General features: G+C 39.7%; 1 protein-coding gene across 2 annotated transcripts; it reads left to right on the forward strand.

Moving 5' to 3' along the window:
• The first annotated feature begins 607 nt into the window (after positions 1-607).
• RCBTB1 (RCC1 and BTB domain containing protein 1) lies at positions 608-24,123 on the forward strand. 2 transcript variants are annotated; one of them, XM_027721359.2, is made up of 12 exons: positions 608-669; positions 6,750-6,920; positions 7,307-7,457; positions 7,891-8,057; positions 10,711-10,869; positions 11,924-12,031; positions 12,914-13,056; positions 16,053-16,243; positions 18,876-19,002; positions 19,457-19,608; positions 20,289-20,419; positions 23,170-24,123. In XM_027721359.2, the coding sequence occupies exons 2-12, from the start codon at positions 6,777-6,779 to the stop codon at positions 23,308-23,310; spliced, it is 1,614 nt and encodes a 537-aa protein (XP_027577160.1). In that variant the 5' UTR covers positions 608-669; positions 6,750-6,776; the 3' UTR covers positions 23,311-24,123. The 2 variants fall into 2 exon arrangements, with proteins under 2 accessions (XP_027577160.1, XP_027577161.1); XM_027721360.2 differs by lacking the exon at positions 608-669 and adding an exon at positions 2,866-2,970.
• The last annotated feature ends 596 nt before the right edge of the window (positions 24,124-24,719 follow it).

Here is a 24,719-nt window from a genome sequence, read left to right on the forward strand (position 1 = left end):
CTACAACTACCTGAAAGGAGGTTGTAGTTAGGTGGGGGTCGGCCTCTTCTCCCAAGTAATAAGTGGCAGGTTGAGAGGAAATGGCTTCAAGGTGTGTCGGGGGAGGATTAGATTGGGTATTAGGAGGAACTTCTCCACAGACAGGCTGATTAGACATTGGAATGGCGGTGGAGTTACCGCCCCCGCAGGTGTTTAAGGATGTAGCACTTAGTGCCATGATCTACTTGACAAGGTGGTGCTCGGTCACAGGTCGGACCCGCCGATCCCAGCGGCCTTTTCCACCCTAATCGACCCTGCGATCTCGTGATGTGCCCCCCGCTGAGGGGGGCGGGCGTCACGTGCCCCCACACCCGCAGCGCCCAATAGGGAGGGCGGACCCGGCCACGTGATGAAGCGCGCGCGAACGGTCAAGAGGGAGGGCGGGGGGAGGCCCCCCCACCGCTCCCGGCGAGTCACGTGATGCGGCGCCGCTCTGCCCCCCCCAACCCCCTCCCGCCGTCGTCACGTGTGCGGGCGCCGCCGGCGGCGCGCGCGGCCCCGACGGCCGTGAGGGGCAGGGGCAGCGGCTGCGGCGGCGCCGGGGCCGGGGCGGGACCGCGGGGGCTGCGCCGCGCCGAGGGGCCGGGGGGAGCCCGCCGGGAGCCCGCCGGGACCTGCCGCGGGCACTGGGTGAGAGCAGCGGGCAGCGCGGGCCGAGCGGTCACCGCGGCGAGGGGCCGCGGGGGTGGCGGTGGCGGTGCCCGTGCGGAGCGGGAGGGAGAGAGAGGAGAGGGAGAGGGTCCTTCTCGCCTCAGCAGCGCTGCGGTGGAAACCCTCACTCGCGCTCTGTCGCGCCGCCTGCGAGTTCATCCCCACAGCTCCCTGGGAGCCTCTTCCTGTATGTCCTTAACGCAGTACGCGCTTAATGCATTGTGTTCTTACAGCCTTCTGGTGGTTTGTTTGTTTATTCATTTTCATTTTTCTGTTTCGTGATGCCTCGGTTCATCCTTCGCTTTCGTCGCCGGCTTCCTGAAGGCTGAGATATCCGGCTTGTTGGAAAAACACAAACGCAAAGGAAAAACTCAGTGCTTTTTGTTTCTTCTCACCGGGCTTTATATGAACTGCTAAAGCGTTTCTTCAGGTTTTTAGCGCGCTTCCTCCAAATTAAAGGAATATTTTTTTTAAGGAGATTGTAGAGTTCTAATTTAGAAAACTCCTAAATTAAATATTGAAGGAATACTTGCCTTTTTAAAAAAAAAAAAAAAAGCAACTCGCAGACTTCTAATTTAGAAAGTCCAAAATGACCCCTTTCAGAAAGCGGGTTGTCCTCTGTTGACGAAAAGTAAAATGGGCTTTAATCGTTCCAACACACTTTGGGATTACTAGAAGAAGGTACTAAACATCATAAATGGAAATGTGTTTGAAGCACAAAGTGTTTTAGGAAAAACTTGGGAAGATGTTTGAAAGATGTATTCGTTCTTTAGAGCCTTAATATGATTGCTTACCTTTGAATGCTTATCTCTGTATGCATCAGATTGAAATATAGGTATTGCTTTAAAAGATGTCCTCAGTAAATAGTTACAGTAATAACTGCTCAGCATAAAAAAGAAAAAGCATGTTGTGGTTGTAATTACAGTTTTATTGTGGTGGGTGGATGCCTGGAATACTGTTAAGGGTTGTTTCCTATGGGCAAAACAGTCACGTTTAATCGTGTTCACGTGCGTGGTGCTTTTTGCTTGCTTGTATTTCGCTCAGCTGGTTGCTCAAAGCAGGTCTGGTTGTCAGTCACTTTTTTCCTTCCTTGTATTGCTCATAAAAGGCATCCGAAAATATTTTGTGCAGAGGTTCGAACCCATGGGTTTTGCCATAGAAATCTTGCTTTATGTACGGTCCAAGGAAAGTAAGTTAAGGCATGTGATTTCAGGGAGTGCAGTATCTTTTTGCTGGCGGGGGGAGAGCCTCAGTAACATCATTTGGTTCACACATCTGATTAATGTTAATAGTATGTATTGTTTCCATGTTCTTTCTCAGTACTGAAATATGAGATTCAAAACAGCAAACAGACTGGAAAAAAACATGGGGAAGATTAGTGTTATGTCTAGGATTTAATTCTCCCTCAGTTGAGGTGTACTTCAAATTAAAAAAGGATTAAGTGTGCTAGTCACTTTGTGTTGTTCTAAAGCCAGATATCCAAGCTTTTGTGTTCTCACTGCTGTCCATAATTCCCATAGGAATGTCCATAATTCCCGTTAGGAGAAACGAAGGCCTGAGCCTGCAGTTTCCCTTTGTGCAGGAGTAGGTCTGCCCAGCTGGAATAAACTGCAACACTGGAGCCTGAGGAAAGAGTGAAACAAACAAATGTGCAATTATGTTCAAACAGTCAAAAGGGGATAATCTTTGAGGAGTTAACTATTGGGTTTTTTTGCGATGACAATTAGTACTGTGTGCCCGGTAGGATGTTGTGTTAGGCTATTGTTCTCTCCAGCATTGCTTTATTTAGCTGAACTATAAACTCTGTAGAACTTTATCTAAAATCATTTTAACAGAACATTTTGTAAACACTGCGATTTTGGAGGTCTTTTCAAGTCAGGGATCCTTGTTTGCCTGCATGCATCACTCAGAGTCAGCTTGCAGGCTTTTTATTTAGAAATCAAATTAGTGAGATGTTAATGTGTAGGCAGCAGTTGAGTACGGAATTTTTGAGGGGCTTATGTCTCTGAAAGCATGTGACTTGTTTTAATTGTGAGCAGATGTAGATGTCTTTCCCCTAATGCTGGTGACTACTCCGAGGTTAGTTTCTTTTTTATCACAATATGTGGCCAGTTCAGTTTCTCTCTTTATAAGTCATCCTTTTTTGCTTATTTTTAGCCTTGCTGAAGTTCAAGCAGTCCTCTCTGTTTCTGTTCCTGCTTGGATACCGGGGTTGTTGGATCCTTTTAGAGATGTCAGAGCCGTGAGAAGAGGTGCTGTTGATGTAAACTCCCTCTGCTGGTTAGTTCTGCAGCAGAAATGAAGCTTTGTGGTGTACAATTGTTTACCACTGCATCACGCAGCAGAAATTAACAGTTGAGAAGTGACATACAGTGTTTCTAAAAGCAACTAGAGCGCTCAGTTTAAGCTCGGGAGTTTTATGCCTATAAGGCTTTTAATTGCAATCAGCCTAAAAGCTGTGTGTTGATAAGTGACAGATACTCCTTAGAACCACTGCTGCCTTGTTGCATGCAGAATCTAAGCAATAGCTTGAGACCTAATATATTGAGACAGCTGTTAGCATGCAGGTTAAAATCATTACTTGGGTTCCATCTGGTACATTTGCTACTACACTGCACTTAAAAATTTCTCAGTTAAGGTGCAGTCTTTGCACAGTGTGTGCAGGCCCAGGTGGTTATCAGGAAAAGTAAACAACTGTAGGTCTCTGACTCACTGCAGGAAGGGTGAGTGAGGGACGCTGGGTGTCTTTATTCTACTGCTTGCAGTGACAGGACTGATCATCAGCCTTTTGTAGCAAGGGTTTGCCCAGAGGAACTCTGGACATGCCTGTGTCGTGTCTGCCCCCTCTGCTCCCTCCCAGATTCAGGCAAATGTTGAGGATGAAGTTTGAGTGTGATTGGTGTGAGAGGTCAATCACAGTATCGGAGAGTGTCTGTTATTTTAGAAAGTATGTCTTAGAGGGTGCTACAATCAATGTGGTTTCAGTTTTGATAACGCTGAGTTGCTTGCCTGACATCTCTATTTACAATCCTTTATTTAAAAAATAGATTCCCCAAATACTTTTCTCTCACTGTAGACTTTTTTTTTCCCCCTTTACTGTGTCCCCCAGAACTTTTATTGAAAAAATGAGAAATTGGCTAAGGTTGTAGAGGAATGCATCTTTAGGGAGGAAAAGGTGGTGCTTATGCCTCGGTTAGGCAATTACTTTCTGTGGGAAATAAGTAGCTGAATTAACTTTCTACGCACAGTTAAAGTTAAGAAACAGTAGTCTGTGTGTAAGCCCCAGAACTCTCAAGTTTGTTATTTCACTCGTTTAGACATAAGCATAAAGAAAAGTAGCTTCATTTGCTACTGTAGAAATGTTGCCACTGAGTGATGATAGGTATGCCAGCAAATGGTGAAATCTAAGGACAATAGTTAATATCTCAAGAGGAGGGGAAAGGGGTGTGTCTTTGGGGAGAAACAATATGCATTACAGTAAAGGTGAGAGAGGTTTTTTTGTTGTTTGGTTGGTTTAAGGATTTTTGTGACTCTTCATTGGTTGCTAAACCTGGATAGGCTTTAGGATTGAGATTTATTAAAGAAACTAGCCTGCCAGTGGCAGATAACTTATCACTGAAAACCTTTTTGGGGAAATCCTTAAATAACTTTTTAGGATTGTAGGAACAGTTGAAATCAAACAATTGAAACAGCTGAAGATTACAGCATTGTTTTAGATAAAGCAGTGTTAACACCTGTTAAATATTGTAAGGTCCTTCATCTGTGGATGGAGCTCATTGCTCGTGTCTTCAACCTGGAAAGGCTTGTGTGCTTGAAAGCTTTTATCTGCCAGTATTAGTTTGTCTGACAAGATATCAGGTTGAGCTTTGAGGTATGGGAAATGCAGTGTAACTTGCTGAGGTTTTGGAAGTGCTTGGAAAGGTTTTGCCAAAGAAGTGGTTAACTGAGTCATGCAGAGGGGAAAAGAAGCCAAGTGGATTAAAGACCTAGTGCAAAGATCAGGAAGGGCAGCACATTTTAAACCGGTTCCCTTTAGAGTAGAATAGGTTCTCAGAGTGCTATAAAACCTGTTAATTTGCTAGGACATTCTCTATCAAAATAACATTTTGTCTTCATGTCTTAAATTCACAGGGCATGTTCAAAATAACTTCAGAGAAGAAAATATTTTTCTTAATATCCACTTTATGACACATTTGTGCATTGTCAGTTGTATTTCTATGAGGCAAATTAAATAGGTAAAGTCAGAAGGGACAATTACTTGGTCTGCTCAAAACAACAAGTCATTGCTGTTTCCTTATGATTGATTGATGGTGTCATATGTTAAAAGATTTGCCAAAGTGAGGTAACAAATCTTAGCACCTAACTAGCCCGTGTTTGTAACTGGACTAGAAATTAAGAAGGCTTAAAAGCATTCAAATCTGTTTAGCTGTGTAGAATGTGCTGTGGTCTCGGCATCAGGTAGACTTTCAACAAATAAATTTGCCGTCTGGAGGTTTCAGGTGTTTTCAAGACCTGCGTCAAATGTGAAATGTAGAGTGAAGTTGGGCTCTCAGTGAGAGAAGTGCCTGTAGAGCAGTGCTGGGTTTGTTGGATCCAGGCTATGAAATTTGGTCAGGAAGCAACCCTGCCTGGGTTTTGTTTGTGTTGGGGTTTTTTTGTGGACATACTTCCACGGTTACCTTAGTGTTTCTCAAACTTTAAAAAAAAGTAATAATAATAATAAAAACAATAAACTCCTTTCTTCCAAAAGACGTCCTGTTATTTCAGGAATGACTGCTGGTGTTATATAGTTTTCTGAAGCCAAGTCTTGATTGTCAGCACAGTTTTGAGAACCAAGTATCAGAAGCAAAGGGAAAGAGGCTCTCTAGGTGTTCTCGCTGTTGTCCATTTCTGATACCCAGGCATTATGAAGAAGTAACCTGAACAGAGCAAAGAATAGAGGGATTGGGTTGCACTGGAGCAAACAAATGAAAAGGAGATAACTAAATGTTAATGAGAGCATGTCATCTAGATAGAGACTGCATTTCTTACCTGTTGCATGATTCTCTAGCTCTTTGGTTTTTACTGTTTTATTATGTGTCTTGTCACTGGCATTCTGTGGAATTCTCCACCTAGCGCTCTCCTGATTCACAAGACTTGCTGATACCCCTGAGCATGGGTCATAGGTTGTGTCAGAATCCCTTCAGGGTACGAGCCATGTTACAGTTGTCATGTGCAGGACTGAATGCCTGGGTGAGCTCTCTGTTAGTGCTGACTGTCAGCTTTGCTCTTGAGCTGCTGCAATTGTCCTGAGGAAACTGGGAAGAGGGAGCATTATAGAAGGATGGATTGTATACATCCGTGTTCATTGGAAAATGATCTCTATACCCAGATCTCTATACCAATGTTTCCAGCTTTTAGTGAGATCCAGCATGTTTCTAAAAAAGAGATTATGACAGTTTTACTTACTTTTCTCTGATATGTATCACTGCATAGTTGCACAGACTCATGAGTTTGCCTCATGCTTTCCTGCTCTGACAAATATTTTTTGACCATAATAAGAGCTTTTGATTGTACAAGAGATGGCAGATTTAGGTCATGTGCACAACAGCTCCAGCCTCATTTTTATTTGCAGGTTTCACATATATGTCAATTGCTTGCTTACATGGCATATATAAGTTGTAGGGATATAAAAAATTTCATAACTGAAAATTTTATAAATTTGAATTCCAACTGAAATCACCTCTGAAAATTCCCTCAGAATTCCACTCGGCCACCAGTGGATATTTGCTAGATAACAAATTTTTCAGTAAGTTTGCTCGTAGAACAGCAGATGTTCAGTTATATTGAATACAGTTTACTTCAATACTCTGCTAAGAAAAGGTCTGTTCTTCCAGTGACCTACTAGTGACTTGCTATTTGTTCACCTAAATACATGGAAATATGTATTTCATACAGAACAGGGTGTTTACTCTTAGAACCACCTGTCTTTTTTTCCATATAAAGGAATTTACCTTATTGCCTGTTGATAAAAGTGCAAAATATGCTTTTTTAATGGGCTTTTTTTTTTTTTGTTATAGCAATGTCATCCTGCTCATAGGACCCTCATGACACACAGCAGCATCATGGTGGATGTAGGCAAGTGGCCAATATTTACCTTACTGTCACCTCAAGAAATAGCATCCATTCGGAAGGCGTGTGTGTTTGGAACATCTGCCAATGAAGCTATTTACATAACGCACAATGATGAGGTGAGGCTGCAGTCAGGTGGGAAATGTACTCTACAACTACTTGTTTTCAGAGTCCACTGAATATTTGTGAGTGAACAGCTTCTCAAAAGCATTGTGTGAAATTTGCGTTTTTCAAAACGTGCTGGATGTAATGTTTAATAGTACGGTTCCTGCAAACAAAAAGCCTAACTTCCAGGCCTGCATGAATCTGAATAATTCAGATTCATCACTTAACTTCCAAAGTGTCCTAATGCTGACTCCTGTAGTTGTTAATTTTCATGTGGGAAGTTTCTGGCCCCTGACGGTCTACGGTAAAACTGTCCCCAGTTTATGAAGACCTGGGTATTACCACATCTGTGCACACCTGAGCGTAAATTGTTAGAAGTGAATATTCCTTTGTTTTTCAGGTATTTGTTTTTGGACTGAATTGCAGTAATTGTTTGGGAACTGGAGATAATCAGAGCACAATAGTACCAAAGAAATTAGAAGCCTTATGTGGAAAGAAGATCTCCAGTCTCAGTTATGGAAGTGGACCCCATGTTGTACTTTGTACTGAAGGTAGAAAATTAACCTTGAGTATAGAAACATAAGTTAATGATTTTAAGTTTCCACTTGCATTTAACAGGAATGGATTAAGGTGTAATTGTATTAACTTGTTAACTGGGTAATGTACACTAAGGGGCTCTGATGAGTCTTAAGTAGATCTAAGTGGATTTTGTAATAGGTTGCACTTGTAGCATTTCACTCTGTCATTTATGATGTACTCTGTTTTACATATGCACTTTCATTTCCACGATAAATCTAGAGGTTATACTGTGATATGTGTATAAAAGAAAGTATATAATTTTTTAGTATACAGATGATTCTTGTAATAATTTCACTATTTGTTAACATCCATTCACTTTCATCTTGGTGTTTGCTGATATCTTAGAACTTTGTATTAATTTCCTTGGAATTTTTTTGGTGATTTTCATCACAAATATTTTTGCAGATGGTGAAGTGTATGCTTGGGGACATAATGGTTACAGTCAGCTTGGAAACGGCACAACCAATCAGGGCATTACTCCTGTTCAAGTTTGCACAAATCTGTTAATAAAGAAAGTGGTGGAAGTAGCTTGTGGCTCTCATCATTCCATGGCGCTGTCATTGGATGGGGACGTAAGTTGAAATCTGTTCAAATCTCTTAATTTCCTTCTTGAAGTGAATAGTGTAGGTGACTTTACAGTTTGAACTTGTCTGTACAGGGTAGTTACAAACATTACCTTTTCTCCTGCTGCCTCAAACTGGGGTGTCCTGTTCTTCAGAGCAGACTTAAAAAAAACTAAAAAAAACCCCAAAAAACCCTAAACAAACCCAAAACGAAAAACAAAACAAAAAACCACAAACTTCCAAACCCCAACCACAAAAACAAGGGAATAAAAGCTTAGTAAACCTTATGTCTTTTGTCTGCTGTACGTCTCACAGGGTGAGACCGGAAAGCTGTGCCACTTACAGGTGAAAGAATGGTTTGTAAGGTGAAAAATGTAATTTATTTGCTTGCAGTTCTGTTAGTTAAGGGGTAAATTGAGTTGTTTGTATTTACTGGTTAGCATTTAGTTGGTTTCTTGCAGTATTCGTGATTTGTAGACTGGTACTGCAAAAGAATGTTGCTCTGCACACCTCCGAGTACCTTTGTGTGTAGCTAATGGAAGGGCACTTGGTTTATATCCAAGTCTGCTTTATGCTGTTCGTTTACATGGCTTAAGGCTCTGCGTCATGGGAAACACGCTTAGTTTCCAGTAAGTCATATTTGACCAATGTGGGTTGCATGTTACTGCACAGAGGAAAATCTGGTTTCAGCTCTGCATTAACAAAAGAGGAGTTCTAATTTTAAAACCTTCTAACAGTGAAAATGGAAACTACAGTTCTTTTCATTATGGTAATCTGAGCGTGTCTGTGTTATGGTTCAGTATGGAATGATAGTGCAACAGTAATACAAGTATTTTAAGGGTAGGAAAGAGAGATTGAGTTAATTTAAGTGGTCTGTGTTTTATCTGAAAGAAGAGCCTAGCTTGGGAAAGATTTTGTGCTGTCATGTTTGATCTGGTTAAACTATAAAATTTGGTGAGTATGCAGGAAGGGGAACGTGTTCATGTGTAAGTTATACTAGTGATGCCAGCTGCTGTGTGGTAGCTGCCTGTGGTGGCCATGCTGTCTCTTTTAATAGATGTAAAATGCTGGAAATCTGTGGAAGTGGGGAAGTTTCTTTGTGTTTACTGTGGAGTTGATATTTCCAGCTTGCTTGCCATCGTGATTAGTTAATGTATTCTAAATCCATCTCTAGCATGCCTTGCAGTAACTTGGTCTGTTTGTGCTCTGTTTTTTTTGTACCAGAATTGATTACACTGAAAGCAGCAAAATGTGTTAAGCAGATTTATTTACAGAAAGATTTGACTGTAAAAAACCCTGTGACTTGATAGTATCTGAAGCCTCAGAGAGACATTGAAGTTGAAAGTATTTGTGGAAATACTTGACATAATTGGTTAGGACAGTTAGTGCCATTTTAATGCAGTGCAAATTTAAAAGAATATTTTAATGATAGAACTAAAGGACTGCAGACATTCATGCTTCTCTGAGAGGGGAAACTGATTAGTTCTTTGGCATTTTGATCTACATTCTGAGATTCTCTACCTCAGTATTTTCTGTTATTTAAATTGACATCTTTTACAGAGCATCTTCAGATACTCAGTAGGAATCAAAGATCCAGCAATTAGAAGTAACAAAAAGCAAAGGACTAATGCTTTCTTTAGTTCATATTACACATGGTAAATGAGTTGGGTTGGTGGGTGGGTTTTTTCTTCTTGTCTTTGGTGGGTTGGGGTTTATTTGGTGGCAGTGCAGGTGTTTGTTTTTATTTACTGACTTTTGGTTTGGTGTTGCAGTAAACAGGTAGCTTCTGGCACTGAGGGATGTGCCAACTTCTCACTGGGGTACCTGTCAGTGTGCTTGTACTGGCTAGCATGTCTGTGGCTAGATGTTTCCAACAAGGCGGACTTTTGAACTGGGTGAAGCACGAGAGAATGAACTATCAAAAACTGTTTTGTGCCAAGCTGTGGGTGTGTATGCATGTAATAAAAACTGAAGGCAGTTTTGTACTGGAGTATAAAGCTATATGTTTTTTTTATAGCAAACTGCTTTCCTGTATTTTTGACTTGCAGATGAAAGGAAACTATTTTTGTTTGTGTTAGTATTAGTTTGCCACTGGAAACTTTAAACTGACAGAGATAGTGCTTTTTTGTTAATGCCATTGTGTACAAACATGTAGCTACTGTGAAACATGGGCTGACAAATCTGTCTTCTTTCACAGCTCTTGAAAGGTGTAGAAAAGGTATGTTAAATGTCCAACAATAACCTGGTTTAGAGTTCTGTGAAGAAAATTAAACTCTAAATTGGGGAGTTCAGCTTGTCTGGGAAAACAAATGACATTCCTTTTTCCAGTATCATGAAATTATGAAGACAATCACTGTGTTTTTGTCTCACAGTCTGAGTAATATTTAATATGGAAATATGTTCCGTTTGGTTTTTGTTGTATTCGGATGCTCTGATTGTGTAGCAAGAAGCTGAAAAAAGTGCTATATTCATATTTGCTAGATCAGTTTTATTGCTGTTTATAACTTTTAGCTGTTGAAAATTAACTTTAAGCATTTCAGCTTATTAAACAGGATAGTTTACCCAATCTTATGCTGACTCCAGGAAGATTATCATCTATTGCTATCATTAGTATTACTGAGGCTTAAACTGTGTGGTTTTGTTTGGTTGTTTTTTTGGACAGCTGTATGCTTGGGGCTATAACAACTGTGGTCAAGTTGGATCTGGATCTACGGCAAACCAGCCAACTCCTCGCCGAGTTTCAAACTGTTTGCAGGGTAAAATTGTAGTTGGCATTGCTTGTGGTCAGACCTCCTCCATGGCTGTAGTAAACAATGGTGAGGTAAGCACTGCTGCTGCGTTCTCACATTCTCTGTTACCTGAGCTTGTCAAGTTAGTGTCTGAATATGGAGGAATGCTGACATCGAGTGCTCAAATTAGAGTTGTATTGGCAGAGTTAGACTGATAACTTCTGTGAGACCAGTTTAAGGGAAATGCTGGAATTAACTGGAGATGCCGTCTTTAAACGTTACTTCTTATGGCAAAAACTGTATTGGAACACAGTTCTTACTAAGTCTGCAGCAGCAAGAATTTGAGCAGTTGCATTAAGCATGTCTGTCTTCATACTTCAAATGATTATGTAACAAATAATGTTAAATTGTTATGTTGATTTCAGTTTGTTTTTTTTAAAGCGTGCACAATTAAACAGTTAATTTTTCTGCAACAGTATGCCGACTGATCGTGGGTTTTTAACACATTGCTTAGTTGCCAGCAGCAAAACTAGACTTTTGAACATTGCCCTAGTATTGTGCAACTCTTTCATTTCAGATAAGTTTATGGTGCTGTCTTGCTTCTAGGTATGAACCTCAATTTTACTACACGTCACCAAACCGAGTGTAGCATCTCTTGGGGAATGGAAGGACTGTAAAAGTCCCTGAGGTTGAGATGAGTTTTTTTCATTGCACATAATTTGTCATGATTTGTCCACTAAAGGAAAAGTTAAACTGGTGACTTCAGTTTAAACTAATCAGCTGATCAGGATAACTAAATTCACATTCTCTTAAGAAAAAAAAGTAATAAGGAGAAAGGATGGTGTAAAAGTTAACTAAAGTGCTGATGCTGTGGGAGAGATTTTGAAGTAAGTTTATTCCAAAATTCCTAGTACTTAAAAGGCATGTACTTTAGACAGCTTCTTTAAAAGGTAAATGCAGAGTTGAAAAGTTGAATGCATTCAGTCATTGCAGTATATTTAACATCTTACAGCCTTCTCTATATTGCTCTTGAAATAGCATACGGTTTTTTAATAAGAAGTACTTAGCTTGTGCTTGATACTGGGTCTTAAATGTTCTGTACTCCTGGAGAAGAGTGGCTGAATTTTGTTTTCCTTTTGCCATCAGGTTTATGGCTGGGGTTACAATGGCAATGGCCAGCTGGGGCTGGGAAACAACGGCAATCAACTCACACCCTGCAGAGTGGCAGCGCTGCATAGCGTGTGCGTGCTCCAGGTATGTCTAACATGGACGTGAAAATGCATTCCTGCTGCTAGCTTGCGCTGAAACCATATCTTTGGAATATTATACCTGCCTCTAGACTTTGCAGTTCAAGTAGTGAGGTTTTTTTAGCTCTTAGGAATTATATTTTGCTTGTAAAAAGTAAAAGTAAGCTGTAAAATTTGCTGTTGTAAATGCCTGGAAAGATTTAAAGTTAGCTAGTGTAACCATGAGTAAATTATTCAAGGGATACAAATTTCATCTTTGTTACAAAGCTGAATGATGCACCTAGGTAAAGACAAGAAGGGTAACAAAATGTTCAAATTGGGTTCTATGTCAGTATTCTAATTAGTCGTTCAAAAGTGAGGGGAGAAGGAAGGTAAGAGTCATGAGTGTGGGTTTGATTGTTTGGTGGTTGGGTTTAGTTTGGTTTGGTTGGATTTCTTGGGTTTTTAGTAAGGTTCTGTGGAGTTGCCTGTGATATTTTGGGTTGAAGGATTGTTGGCTGTTGAACTGCAGCTCTCATCGTTAGAGTATTCATACTGTACAGTATTCAAAATATGTATCACTGAAAGTATTTCAGAGTATTGCAAGATGTGATGAAGTTCTGTTCCTTGTATGAAGAGTCAGCAACTGAAAGTAACTAGCAATTAAGAAGACTTTGCCAGAGTACAGTAAATTATTTGGGGTTAATCAATTAAATTAATGAAGTTGGGACTTTTCCAGTGCCTACAGCTAACATACTTGGTGTTAGCTTTAAGTACTGAGAAGTAACACTGTGTAGCACCGAGTGAAGAGTGCCCGAGATACTTTTAACATGGCCTGAAGTAATGGGCGGGATAATTTTTTGTTTCTCATCTGTTTTGTTTGTAGTAACGCTTCTACATTTACTTACAGATTGCCTGTGGCTATGCGCACACACTAGCACTAACAGATGAGGGTTTGCTCTATGCCTGGGGAGCTAACACTTACGGGCAGCTGGGAACTGGCAATAAAAGTAACCAGCTAAGCCCGGTGCAGATCATGATGGAAAAAGAAAGGTAATCTTGCTGAAGCTGTTTCTGGATTGATAAGTCTGAGCATGTTATGCGGTCTCTAGTACTGGAAGCACGCACGTGAAGGACTTGGTAGATTGTTTTTCTGTTGTTAATGTTAAAAGCATAGGAAAGGACGATAACTTAATGTTTAGACTGAGTGCTTTTTTTCTGTCGCTAATGATCACTGAACGTAAGCATACTTTGTATCTTGATACTGAAAGATAATGAATCACTGTTAGGGTGTTCCATATATAGTTCCTTTGGTTAAAAATCTGGAGGTATGAACTCAATAAGCCAATATGTTAGCTTGTATTGAGGCTTACATTAAAAAAAAAAATGAATGAGGAGGGAAGGAAGCAGCACCTTTGTAAGAAATGACATGTGAGGAAAAACAATTTTTGAAAGGCTGGCAGTAGCCACCCATGAAAACACAACTCAGTTTGCAAGGTTGCTTGAGCTAAGGGCAGTTAATACTGCTTTTGATCAGTAGTACCAGTTAGTAGTTTGTAGCTTTTTAGTGTCCTAGATTCATAAAAGAATGAGACTAACCCTTGTCAACCCTCTTTCAGCACTCTTTTTATGCTCATGATTGGGATAACTCTTTTGCTGTTCACCTGCAAACGTGGACCTCAGTCCCATTATCTTGAGTCCTTGTGTATACCTATAGATTAATGTACCTTGATTTGCAAACATATCTAGTCTATAAATCTCTTGACTTGTAATCTCAAAACAATTCTGATTGGTTTTTCTCCTCCATTTCTGAACTGTCTGTCAGGGAATTCATTCCTGTTTTATGCTGTTTCTCCCACTTAACGTAAAGTTAAAAGGTACACAGTACTGGGAGTGTTTAAGAGCTCAGAAATGGGGGGGGGAGAAGAAAGGAACCAACACAATAGAAGGCACTGTTGTGGTGAGGCTTTTTTTTCTGTGAAAGAACTGACACTAATGAAACAAAATGAAATATTCTTTAAAAAAAATAACGGGAGAAAAATGCATATGTTTGCAGATAGATCAACTTTGTTCCCTTAGCGATTTATTTCATGAGTGAACTAAGGAGAACTGTTGCATTTAGTATTGTATGTGAACTCAGACTTGGGATTACAGTAAAACTGGCATGTGTTCATTGACTGAAGGAGGGAGAAAATACCATAGAACTTCTGCTTGGAATCTGAGGGAGAGAGAAATCACTTGAACTTACTCATCCTGCTTGACTTGGCTCCCTCGGAAACAGTGCTATAAGCGGATGAGCTGTCATTTCCCATGAAGCGTGTTACTGCTGCTTCTCCTAATCTTTTTATTTATGTAACTCTTTTGTCTCTTAATGTTGGTGACAGTTCCTCGGTAAGTGGCATTTGGTGCTGTCCTGAAGAATATTGCACATATAGCTTGTGAGGAACTTTTAGACTTTATTTTTTATTTGCTTGGAAGGAACAGCTGTGAAGGTCAGCTTCCTGAATTTTGATGTTAAGTGTACGCTTAACGTGTTACCCTGTACATGTACTGTAACTAAACTGTATGTGTACCATAAATGTGTTATAATAGTGCAGGTTCTGCTATACTTCTGAAGTGTAGTACAGTTACTCTAAAAAGAAGAATCTGTTCTGCTAAGGAAAGAAAGTTTGGGGAAGGAAGTAGTTTAGGTAGATAGCTATGATGGAAAATTAATTATCATTAAAATAAGTACTCTGTGATGTCTCTTGCAGAGATGCTGAAAGGTCTTAATGTTGCATAGAGGTTAAGTTGGTAATAGTGTAAAACAACTGATTAGTCTTCTGTCTCTGGCAGAAATTATTGATACATATACTGAAAGTGATATAGATTCTTTCTGTGTTTTGTTTTGAAACAATTTTTGCACTTAAAATTTGGACTTTGTGCTAAAGTTTTTTGCCTAAAAATATAACTTCATGGATTTTGTTCTGTAAAGGAACAAATATTTCAATATGTATATTCTTAAGCTGCTTGGAAAGCCTTTTATTTGTCCAGGTTGATCTGTTTTCTGGCACAAAAGCACAAAATTCTCTGAATTTTTACTGTGGAGAAAAAACAGGAAAGCATAGCTTTTGTTTTGAACTTATACTGGAACCTCCCAGTGTTTTGCTTATCACGTGAACAGAAACACTGGCAGTGTCCTCAGGCTATTTTAGTTGGAGTTGTTTCTTCTCAGTTCTTGTAATGTTTCAGATAGCAAGATAGGGATTGCTTGAGCAACGGAAGAACAGAATAGATAAATGAGTGTCAGCACCCCTAATATTTGAAGGGGCTCTGTGAGGTAGATGAAAAGACTAATAGACTTTATTTAAAAAAGAACCATGGCTCTTCAAGGATGTGGAGTTAGATGTGTGTATTCACCCCTCCTCAAAGGAAGCACTGCCTGTGTTCATGCTGAATTTCAGTGTTGAGGAAGGGGAACTTAACAGCAAAATAAGAAATTAGAAATACAGGCAGTGGGTGAGATCTCTGCCTGTCTACAGAAATCAAATTAAAAGGGGAGTAGAAAGTATTTATTGGAAAATACATCAGAACTTAATCTCAAAATGAGAGAGTTTTTACTGTGTCTGTTTGAAAGAAGTTGTGAAAAGTGCTCAGTGACAATCTAAGTAGTATAACTTTCCTGATATTCTTTCCTAACTGGAAGTTTCATAAAGTCCATAGGCATTTTTTCTTGAGAATGTGTCTGATATGCATTGGTTTTAAGGGGGAAAAACAAAACTCGTTTTTCTTCATCCCTTTCCCATGGTCATGAAAGAATGGGAGTAAGTCATCTGATGAGAATGACATAATTAAAGCAATATCTGATTACAATAACATCTACAAGCAATCTGAAAATATCATTGTGTGTTTTTAATATGTGTTCAAACAGTACGACATTGCTGCAGGACAGAAAAACAAGTACGGGATTATAGATGTGTAGTTTGATTGGCTGTTATTTTGGTGAGGCATTTGGAAAGTCACTTGATTCTGTACCTGTGAGTGTCTTACCAGGTTTCTTCTGTTTACAGGGTTGTGGAGATTGCAGCCTGCCACTCTGCTCACACGTCAGCTGCCAAGACCCAGAGTGGCCAGGTGTACATGTGGGGCCAGTGCCGAGGGCAGTCCGTGACCTTCCCCCACCTCACTCACTTTGCCTGCACTGACGATGTGTTTGCTTGCTTTGCTACCCCTGCTGTTATGTGGCGTCTGCTGTCAGTAGGTGAGCTCCAGCTCCCACATGGCAGCCAGTGCTGTGTCCATTTTAGTGGTTAGTACAGGATACCTCTTCTGTGGCAGGTTGCTGTTTCAAGGAGGACTGGCAGCTAGTTTTTTTTTTTTTCTTCTAAAGAAAACAGTCTATTTTGGCAGCAAAGGATCTAGAGTAAGGTTAACAAGACTGTTTGCCAGTATACATCAAGAGCGAACCCTGTTTTTTCCTTGCACCATGAGTGTTGTGTATTCCCTACATTTGAGCTGTTTGACCTTCTACTCAGGACTGGGAAGGAATCCTGGATCATTAAACATGCTGCTAATTCTTACTTGACCCCAAATATGCTATAAATCTCTTAGCTTGGATTTCCTGGAAAACATGAGGGTGTTTTTGTGTTCAAAACATAAAGATGTTTCATCTTAGATCAGCCACTTCAGTTCATAAGATCATTTAGGAGATCTAATCTGTTTTCATGTTGACAACAGATCCTAATTTTGTTAGTCCCTGTACAAAATTGTTTTTGTGAGGGGATGGATCACATCCTAAGTAACTTTTCTCCATACTCAGACTTTATCATTGTGTGTAGCTTTTCCTAACCCAGCTTCTGTCTTAATTTCTCATTTAGCATGTTATCATGTTTGTAGAGGTCCAGGTAACAGCATCCCATCTGTGGAGAAAAATGCAATAGTTTTACTAAAGAGAGAGAAGATTTGCTTGGAGTGGTCTGCTGCTGAGTAAATCTGAGTCTTGTTTTATCCCATTTCTCACTTTCTCCATTCTCCAATCCTCTGCAATATGTGTTAGTCTTGCTTTCTGTAGAGGTCTGAGTGTTGTTCAGTCTATTGCCTTTTGCTAATAGCGAGGGCTGCTTAAATGACATCTCCCCAGTTTCAGTACCTTTCAAGTTCTTGGGTTTTATGAATTACTCCCAGACTGAGTATAACCAGCTGTTTGAGTTCTGTTACCTGCATTTTGAAACCTCTTGCCCTTTGGGGATTCTTCCCTACTTACTTTGATAATCTTACTGAATATTTAAATCGAAGGCATTAATTATGGGGGCATTTTTAATCTCTGTTTTCCATATGCTTGTTTTCCTTCCTCAGCTTTTTAGTAATAGAGATTGAAAAACTCATTTTTTCTCTTGGTTTTTTTTTTTTTTTTTTTTTTTTGTTTTTTTTCTTTTATGGTGTTTTGTTTTCTTAGCAAGAACTAACTCTATCTAAAGGTTATTGTTTTACTTCCAGTTATGGTAGCTCTGCCAAAAAAATTAGTCAGTCAGGACGGGCTGTGGTGAAGTCAAATCTGCAGCCTTTTTTCAGGACTGAACTTAAGGTGTTTGGAGTGAAAGTTGATCTGCATAGCTTAAGCTAAGCTGATGACCTAGAAAAAAAAAGATCACATGGGCAAATGGAGAGGGATTGGAGCATGGTTTAGTTAGCCCAGATGAAATGCAGCTTCTGTGGATGATTCAGGTAAATCAGAGGAGTGTATGGTCTTTTGTGGCACAAATGTAACTTGTCATTTCTGAGGAGTTTGTTACAGCAGTATTTCTTTTTTAAAATACTATTTAGCTGTCCCTAATGGTGAAGAGTGATTTGTGGATTTTATATGGATGAACAGTGTGCAGTGCTGTGGGACACATGAGACACAGACCACATCCCAGGGTAGTGGAAATCCATTTGTTTTTCCATCCTGCACTTCTTAGAAGCCATGTGTCTTGAAACACATTTTTAAGATGCATCAGCAAAAGCTTCAAATAATGGGTTAAATTCGGTTTTCTAAAACTTCAGAGTTCTTGATTTACCAGAAGCCTTAGGCAACTTGTGCTGCAACTCTTGTATGATTTCTAGAGACAGTGGGACCTCTGTTGGACCGGTGCCATAGGCCTTAATAGAGAGAACTGGGATATCTCAGCTTTAATCCCTTTAATTCCACTTCCAAAATTGCTGAGGTCCTGTGTCCTTGGTTGTACCAAGAACGCAGTGTCTACTATCTCTTCGACAGCACTACTGTTGTATTTTGTGTTTTCATAGCTGAATAATAAACTGAGTAAATGGTGTCAGTGATAGTTCATGTTAACGAGCCCTGGCAAGCACCTTACCAACCTGCAGGCTGTATGCAGTCTGCCAGCACAAGGAAGTGACCAAGTGGTGACATGTTTTCTTACTTTTTAGGCTCAGCTCGCACCGTGTCAGTGCAGCAGGAGTGCTGTACCCCATGTCCCAAGTGAGTTCAGGTGATATTGCAGACTCCCACAAGCAGCAGTGTGAAGATTAAGTCATAGAGCCGAGTTTGCAGGTAGCAGCGCTAGCACGGAGCTGCCCAGAGGCTGGAAATTTCGTGGGTGGTGCCCATGTGGAGAACAAGTTCTCCGGGTGCTTTCCTTGGTGCTGCGCTACATCTGTGCAATGGGATGGAATGAGAACTGCTGCCTGTAGCTGTCGTGGAGCAGCCCTTCCCAACAGGGAATGCTGTTGGATTAATTCATTCTTCCCATTTTGTCACTTGAGCCAGTGGAGCCCTGCCACTGATCTGTTTTCCTTGATGTGCTCTTAGAGTAGTTGCTAGCTTTAGTTAGAGATGTGTGTGTTCCATTTAGGATGCTTAATATGTTGTTTTCTTTTTAAAATTGTTTCTGTAGAGCATGAAGACTTTTTAACAGTGGCAGAGTCTCTGAAGAAAGAGTTTGACAGCCCGGAAACCTCAGATCTAAAGTTCCGTGTGGATGGAAAGTACATCTATGTCCACAAAGCTGTTCTGAAAATCAGGTAGTGGTCATGTTTTGCAGCTCTTATTTGTGCAGAATAACCTCTTATATCGCATCTTAGGGGGAGAAAAAAAGTAAGGGGTAGGGTGGGACCCCTTAACCTGTGGTGTGTAGCATCTGTGTATCCATAATCACTTTAAATGAAGTGACTATAAAAGGAGCGGTCCACATTCATTTTTCACTGAGCCTGTTTGTTGTTCCCAGGATAACAAATTCTGTTAAGTTGGTCTGATTGTATATGGATGTATACATGGATGTTTCTGTAGCATAGACAAAATAAGAGTTTTATCTTAATGCATAACAAAGTCCACAGTTTTAGGAATGAAATGTCTGTGATGGGGTATGGTAAAAATCTGTGAATATGACAGTGCCCCAAATACGTATTTTAGGGGGGCTGTAATGTAACATTCATGTGCTTGTATAACAGTGTTCCAGATGATGTCTTTGTCTCCTAGGTGTGAACACTTCAGAACAATGTTCCAGTCATACTGGAATGAGGATATGAAGGAAGTGATAGAAATAGACCAGTTTTCTTATCCTGTGTATCGTGCCTTTCTTGAGTACTTGTATACAGACAGTGTTGACCTTCCGCCTGAAGATGCAATAGGTATTGCTTACAGTCCAATTATATTAGAAAGCAGCATCCAGAAAAACTGAGACAGGGGATGCAGAATAAGTGTATAAAACAGGCTTCTAGTCTAGCCTATAATGCATTTTACTGGTGATTAATTAAGGTATCTTTAAAAGACTCTTGTAGCAAACTTAATACAGCAAAAGTGGTGCACATTTAGAAATAAACTTATGAGCAACTTTTTCAAGTTTGGCAGAGAAACTATTTCTCTGGGTTAAAATACTTACATATTTAAATTGAGTCAATTATTGTTTGACGTAAATATCAAATAGTTTCAGTAAATGTAATGGGAAAACTTGTACAGCAGAGCAATTACAGCAAGATGTAATTCAAGCCCATATTTTGATATTAGTAATGTTTTATTCATGTTGTGGTGCCTGTTTTGTGACACTGTTGCAAGCATTAGGTATGCAGATCAGAGGAACAGCTCTCATGCTTACAGAGATTAACAGGATTGCAGTGCGAGGTTATAAAAGGCCTTTCTTTGTGTGTGGTGTACATTTTCTGAGTAGTGACCTGCTTGCAAAAATCACATTATAGAGATTCAGAGCTTTGCACACAGAATACAGATGCAGTCTGTACCCTGGGAGCATAAATTGTTGCTGAAAGAGCAGAGATCATTACATCTAACTAATACAGTGGTGTTTTAATTGCAGGGCTTTTGGATTTGGCTACTTCGTACTGTGAAAACAGACTGAAAAAACTGTGTCAGCACATCATCAAGAGAGGAATTACTGTGGAAAATGCATTTTCATTGCTCTCTGCTGCTGTGAGATATGATGCAGAGGTAAACTTCTAAAGTCCAGTTTCTTAAATAGGTGGCTGGTTTCTGACTTAAACTATGGAGAAAGGCAGCCAGTTACATTTTCATATAAGCTCTCTCACTCGCTGTCAGATAATGCTATTTGCCACTTTCAGAATTTGAGAATGTTGGACTTCTGAAAACTGTATTTGCCATGAGAGATGTATCTTAATTTTTCCCCGTAAACCAGTTCTGAGAAGATGAGCTAGTACACAGATATTTCTGAGGATAAAAACACTAACTCTGAAACAAGGGAAGGGTTTAAATACGAAGGAAAACACTATGAAAAGCAGACTTGTAAGCCTTCAAGTTACTTATTTGTAAGGCTGTGTGTTGTGTGTGATGACACATGATGGTAGGTTGGGGATTGGGTGCATTTGGCTTTTTTTTTTGGTTGGTGGGATGTTTTTTTTCTTGGCTTTTTTGTTTTGTTTAGCTACAGTCAAATACAGTTCCAGTTTTCTCTGTCTGCTAATGACATGTCAAACTAAGAACTGCTTCATGGGCCTTACAAATGTTGAAGAGGGAGGAACAGTGTGTGAAAAGGGGGGAAGGCTGGTGAAACTTCCCTACTGCGCGATGTCTGACTTCACTACTAGACCACTAACGTGCAGCTTTGAAAACTAATTGGGGAAGCATGCCAGGGCTTGCTTTGGCTATTTGTGTTCAGTGTAGTATCTGTGCATTGTGTTGGCAACTTTAAAAACCAACCATTGGTTGTTTTTTAACTGGCTACATATGCTTATAAAGCAGTTTTTTGGTACTCAGTAAATCAACTCATTGCTTTTTCTTGTATTCAATATCAAGCAGATGGCATGCGGGTTGCCCTAACTTATTTCAGAGTCTTGCAGTGTGTTGCTTGTTTGATATATCTTACCCAAAGGGCTGTGTTAGTGTCTGTTGTGCCTTGAGCTCTACTGTGAATAATGATGTCTTTGGTGGGAGTTCATCAAAAGTAGAAGATTTGCATACTTTAGCCTCAAGATTGTTTGCAGGACAGATCTTCAGTTTGTGATTGATTCTGCTTGTAAAGGATATAAGAAATCCAGTTACTATGCTTTGTCTGTACCTCACTAGGTAAATGAAATTAAAAATCAAGTGAAAAGTATGGACCTAAATACTGCTTCCAGGAGAGAATGGGTGACCCTGAGGGGTTGGGCTTTTATAAAAAAGCTGGTTTTACATGCTGTAATGTTAGCTGGGGACTTGAAATTGCTTGAGCGATGTAGTTCATTCAAGGGAGTGTGGGCCTGGAAGACAACAGTTAAAAGAAGCTGCTTCACTGATTTTAAAATACCTCCATGACGTGAAACTCTCCTACAGTTTCTTTTGGTGACTGACTGAAGTGACTATCATTAGGTCAGGGCTGGCTTTTAAAATAATCCTTAGCTGTGCCTTTATTCACCTAAGTCTATATTAAGTACAGTTTGCTGGGAGTGCATTCATCTGCAAATGAATTTCAGCCTTTTTTTTAATACAGAACTTTAAATTTTCCAGAGTTACTTACTAATACTACAATAATTCTGTTTATTGTATGCTTCTGTTGCATTGACTTGGAATATGAATTTTTTTAATAAAGCAGTGCAAAATATTCTAATGTGTATGATGTAATTTTCTTTAAAATGCTAGTTAATTCTGTTATTTAAAAAAAAATACAAAACATCAGTGTTCAGTTCTAATAAGCTTGTCTTTTTTTGTTGCACAGATGCCACACAAGTCAAGATCTGCAGCTTCAGAATGCCTGGTTTTAGGCCAGGATATATTTTTATATTATTGTTGTGTCAAGAACTCCCACTAGCACACACAGTTGCTGTAGCTTTCAGTATTGACCTTAAGTGAAAACATGATTAGTCTTTCATACCTCATGTGGCTTAAAGAGCTCTGCAAATTTGTTATGCCTTCCTGCAGTGCCCAGTCTGCTGAGCAGCTGAGGAAGGGTGTGTTCTCACATACAGAGTACTGGTCCTACAAATGTTTAATAAAGAAATGGGAACAGTGTGGGGAATTGCCCTTTTGTAAGGGCTGCAATGTCCTCCTTATAAACAGCTTAGATCTGCATCACAGAGTAGATTCCTTCTCAAAAGAGGACTTGGAAATATTCAGCCTGAGTGGGAAGTGTCCTGTGGTCAACCTTATATTGACAGTGACTTGTGTTAAGACATCCTTTTGGTCTGACACACATGGGTGCACTTACGGTTGTGAGGCTTTTTGCCATGTAACTTCAAGGCTCTAGTTAAGCCCTTAGCTAAGCGGGAGGTCAAGCAACCCTACAGAAACATTTGAGTTTATATTATGAAATGAAAGAGTTGAATTTTTTCTTCATCCACAGTCTTCATTATATATCATTACCCTGAGATCTTCTATTTGTGTTGGAGTTTAATAGCTGTTACTGAATGCAGATGAAAATCTTCAAGTGGGAGAACTTAAAATATATATTGCTCAAAACAGCTGATTTTTTTTTTTTTGACTGCACTATATAGTAAGAACCAGATTTTGGTTACTTCCCCTTCTAACTGCATTTACATAGTGACATGGATGGGTGGAATTATTATTTTCTGTTGCATTTATGTAGTGACTGTTTGGGGAGCAAACCATTGAGAGCCACTGGGTTAATGCTTGTCCAGTTCTCTGCAAAAATAAAGCATATATGGGCACTTGTGACTGAGTGAAATTTTCTGTGATGAAAACAAAGAGAATAACACTTTTTTTTTTTTTTTTTTTTCCCCCCTGTTTAGGACCTAGAGGAATTCTGCTTTAAGTTTTGTGTCAATCATTTGACAGAAGTGACACAAACTACAGCATTTTGGCAAATGGATGGTCCGCTGCTAAAGGAATTCATTGCTAAAGCCAGTAAATGTGGAGCATTTAAGAACTGACATGAGGCTGTAAGTTATGGTGCTGGTAGGGAGGTTTTTTGCAGTTACAGGAGGATGCCATAACTGTCCAGGTACAGCAAGTGTTACGTGGTCTCTTGCACCAGAAGACGTGAAAGGCCACTGTGAAAACAAATATTTTCAGTGCTCCAGAGTGAACTGATGTAAAAATGTCAAGCAAAACATTCACCTTCATTTAACCAAGTTGGATGGTGGAACCAGCTCAAGATTTGAGACAGGAAATGCTGTGGTATGCAAAGGATACTGGCCGGTGTTACAGACTTACCTTTCTAGCCTAGGAAATCTCAGTTCTAGCACTGCCTGCTCCTGTGTTCAGTTTACGTTTTGGGGTCGGAGCCACTGAATGATGTCACTTAAATCTTTAACTCCCTGGGATTATAGAGAAGCAAATGGCATGGTTATTTCTTACTGCATTTGCATGATGTTGAATGAATTGACCATTTGCTGTGTGTAATTAACCAAGTGTATCCAGTGCTTAAAGTGTGCAAAAATAATGTATCCTCAAAGCCTAGGCAAGTGACTTTGAGGAAAGGAGTTACTAGCAAAACTAATTGGGAGTAAATCTCTATATTTGGGTATATTTTAATATAAGTTGTAATATGTACTTTGTGTAATCTGTTCAAGCAATATTTATAATGCTTAATGGAAATAATTCCCTCTTGAGTGACTTCAGATTACATTGGTTCCCTCAGAGGGGAAGGGATATACTGTACTGAAAGTTGGGTGGGGTTTTGCTTTTAAATACTGTCTAAATTTAAACTACATGTAATAAAATTTAATTTTTTTTGTACCTGTTCACTAGCAAACTAATTTAGACTTTGAAGAATGTTGCAAGCTTTTTGTGTTACATACTGTATAAATTGCTTTATTTAAAAAAAAAAAAAACGTAAACCCAAGAAAACAACAAAGGAAAACTCCCCAACAAAAACCATAGCCAAACTAACCCTTCATGCTATGTTACTGAATCTTGCTGATTTCACTGTACTTGACAATACCTGTGATTTTGATTTCAGAATTGAGCAAATTTGTTTGTAGGCTCTAATTTAGACCTCAGTGATTGCAATCTATGGATCTGATTTTTTTCATTAAGTCATCCATATGTGACTGTAACCCTACAGCAGGTATGTATGGACATACACACCTACTATTCTCATCGTGTATTTTTAATAACAGAGCTCCAAGTTAATGCACTTTTGTTTTAGGGGGGCGTTTTCTAGGCAGAATTGCTCCGAGTGGCACTTGAGTCCTGGGCTTGGGCAGTAAGCTGGTGGTGTTTCTAGGCCCAGACAGGCAGCAGGCCTGAATTGTTTAAGCAATTAAAATTACTAGTATTTTGTTCTATGGGGCACAGCTAATAGTTCAAGAGCTGTTTTGAACGTTGTTCTGTGCTT

The sequence above is a fragment of the Pipra filicauda genome, unplaced genomic scaffold (assembly GCF_003945595.2).
Source record: "Pipra filicauda isolate LSUMZ 115617 unplaced genomic scaffold, ASM394559v2 scaffold28_size6257848_pilon, whole genome shotgun sequence".
Taxonomy (NCBI): Eukaryota; Metazoa; Chordata; class Aves; order Passeriformes; family Pipridae; genus Pipra; species Pipra filicauda.

What these genes read in the sequence shown, in the direction of transcription:
- RCBTB1 (XM_027721359.2), top strand. Translation starts at nt 6,777, where the DNA reads ATGACACACAGCAGCATCATGGTGGATGTAGGCAAGTGGCCAATATTT. An exon ending in ATCATGATGGAAAAAGAAAG is followed by an intron (nt 13,057 to 16,052) that starts GTAATCTTGCTG and finishes TTCTGTTTACAG; the next exon opens with GGTTGTGGAGATTGCAGCCT. An exon ending in TCCGCCTGAAGATGCAATAG is followed by an intron (nt 19,609 to 20,288) that starts GTATTGCTTACA and finishes TTTTAATTGCAG; the next exon opens with GGCTTTTGGATTTGGCTACT.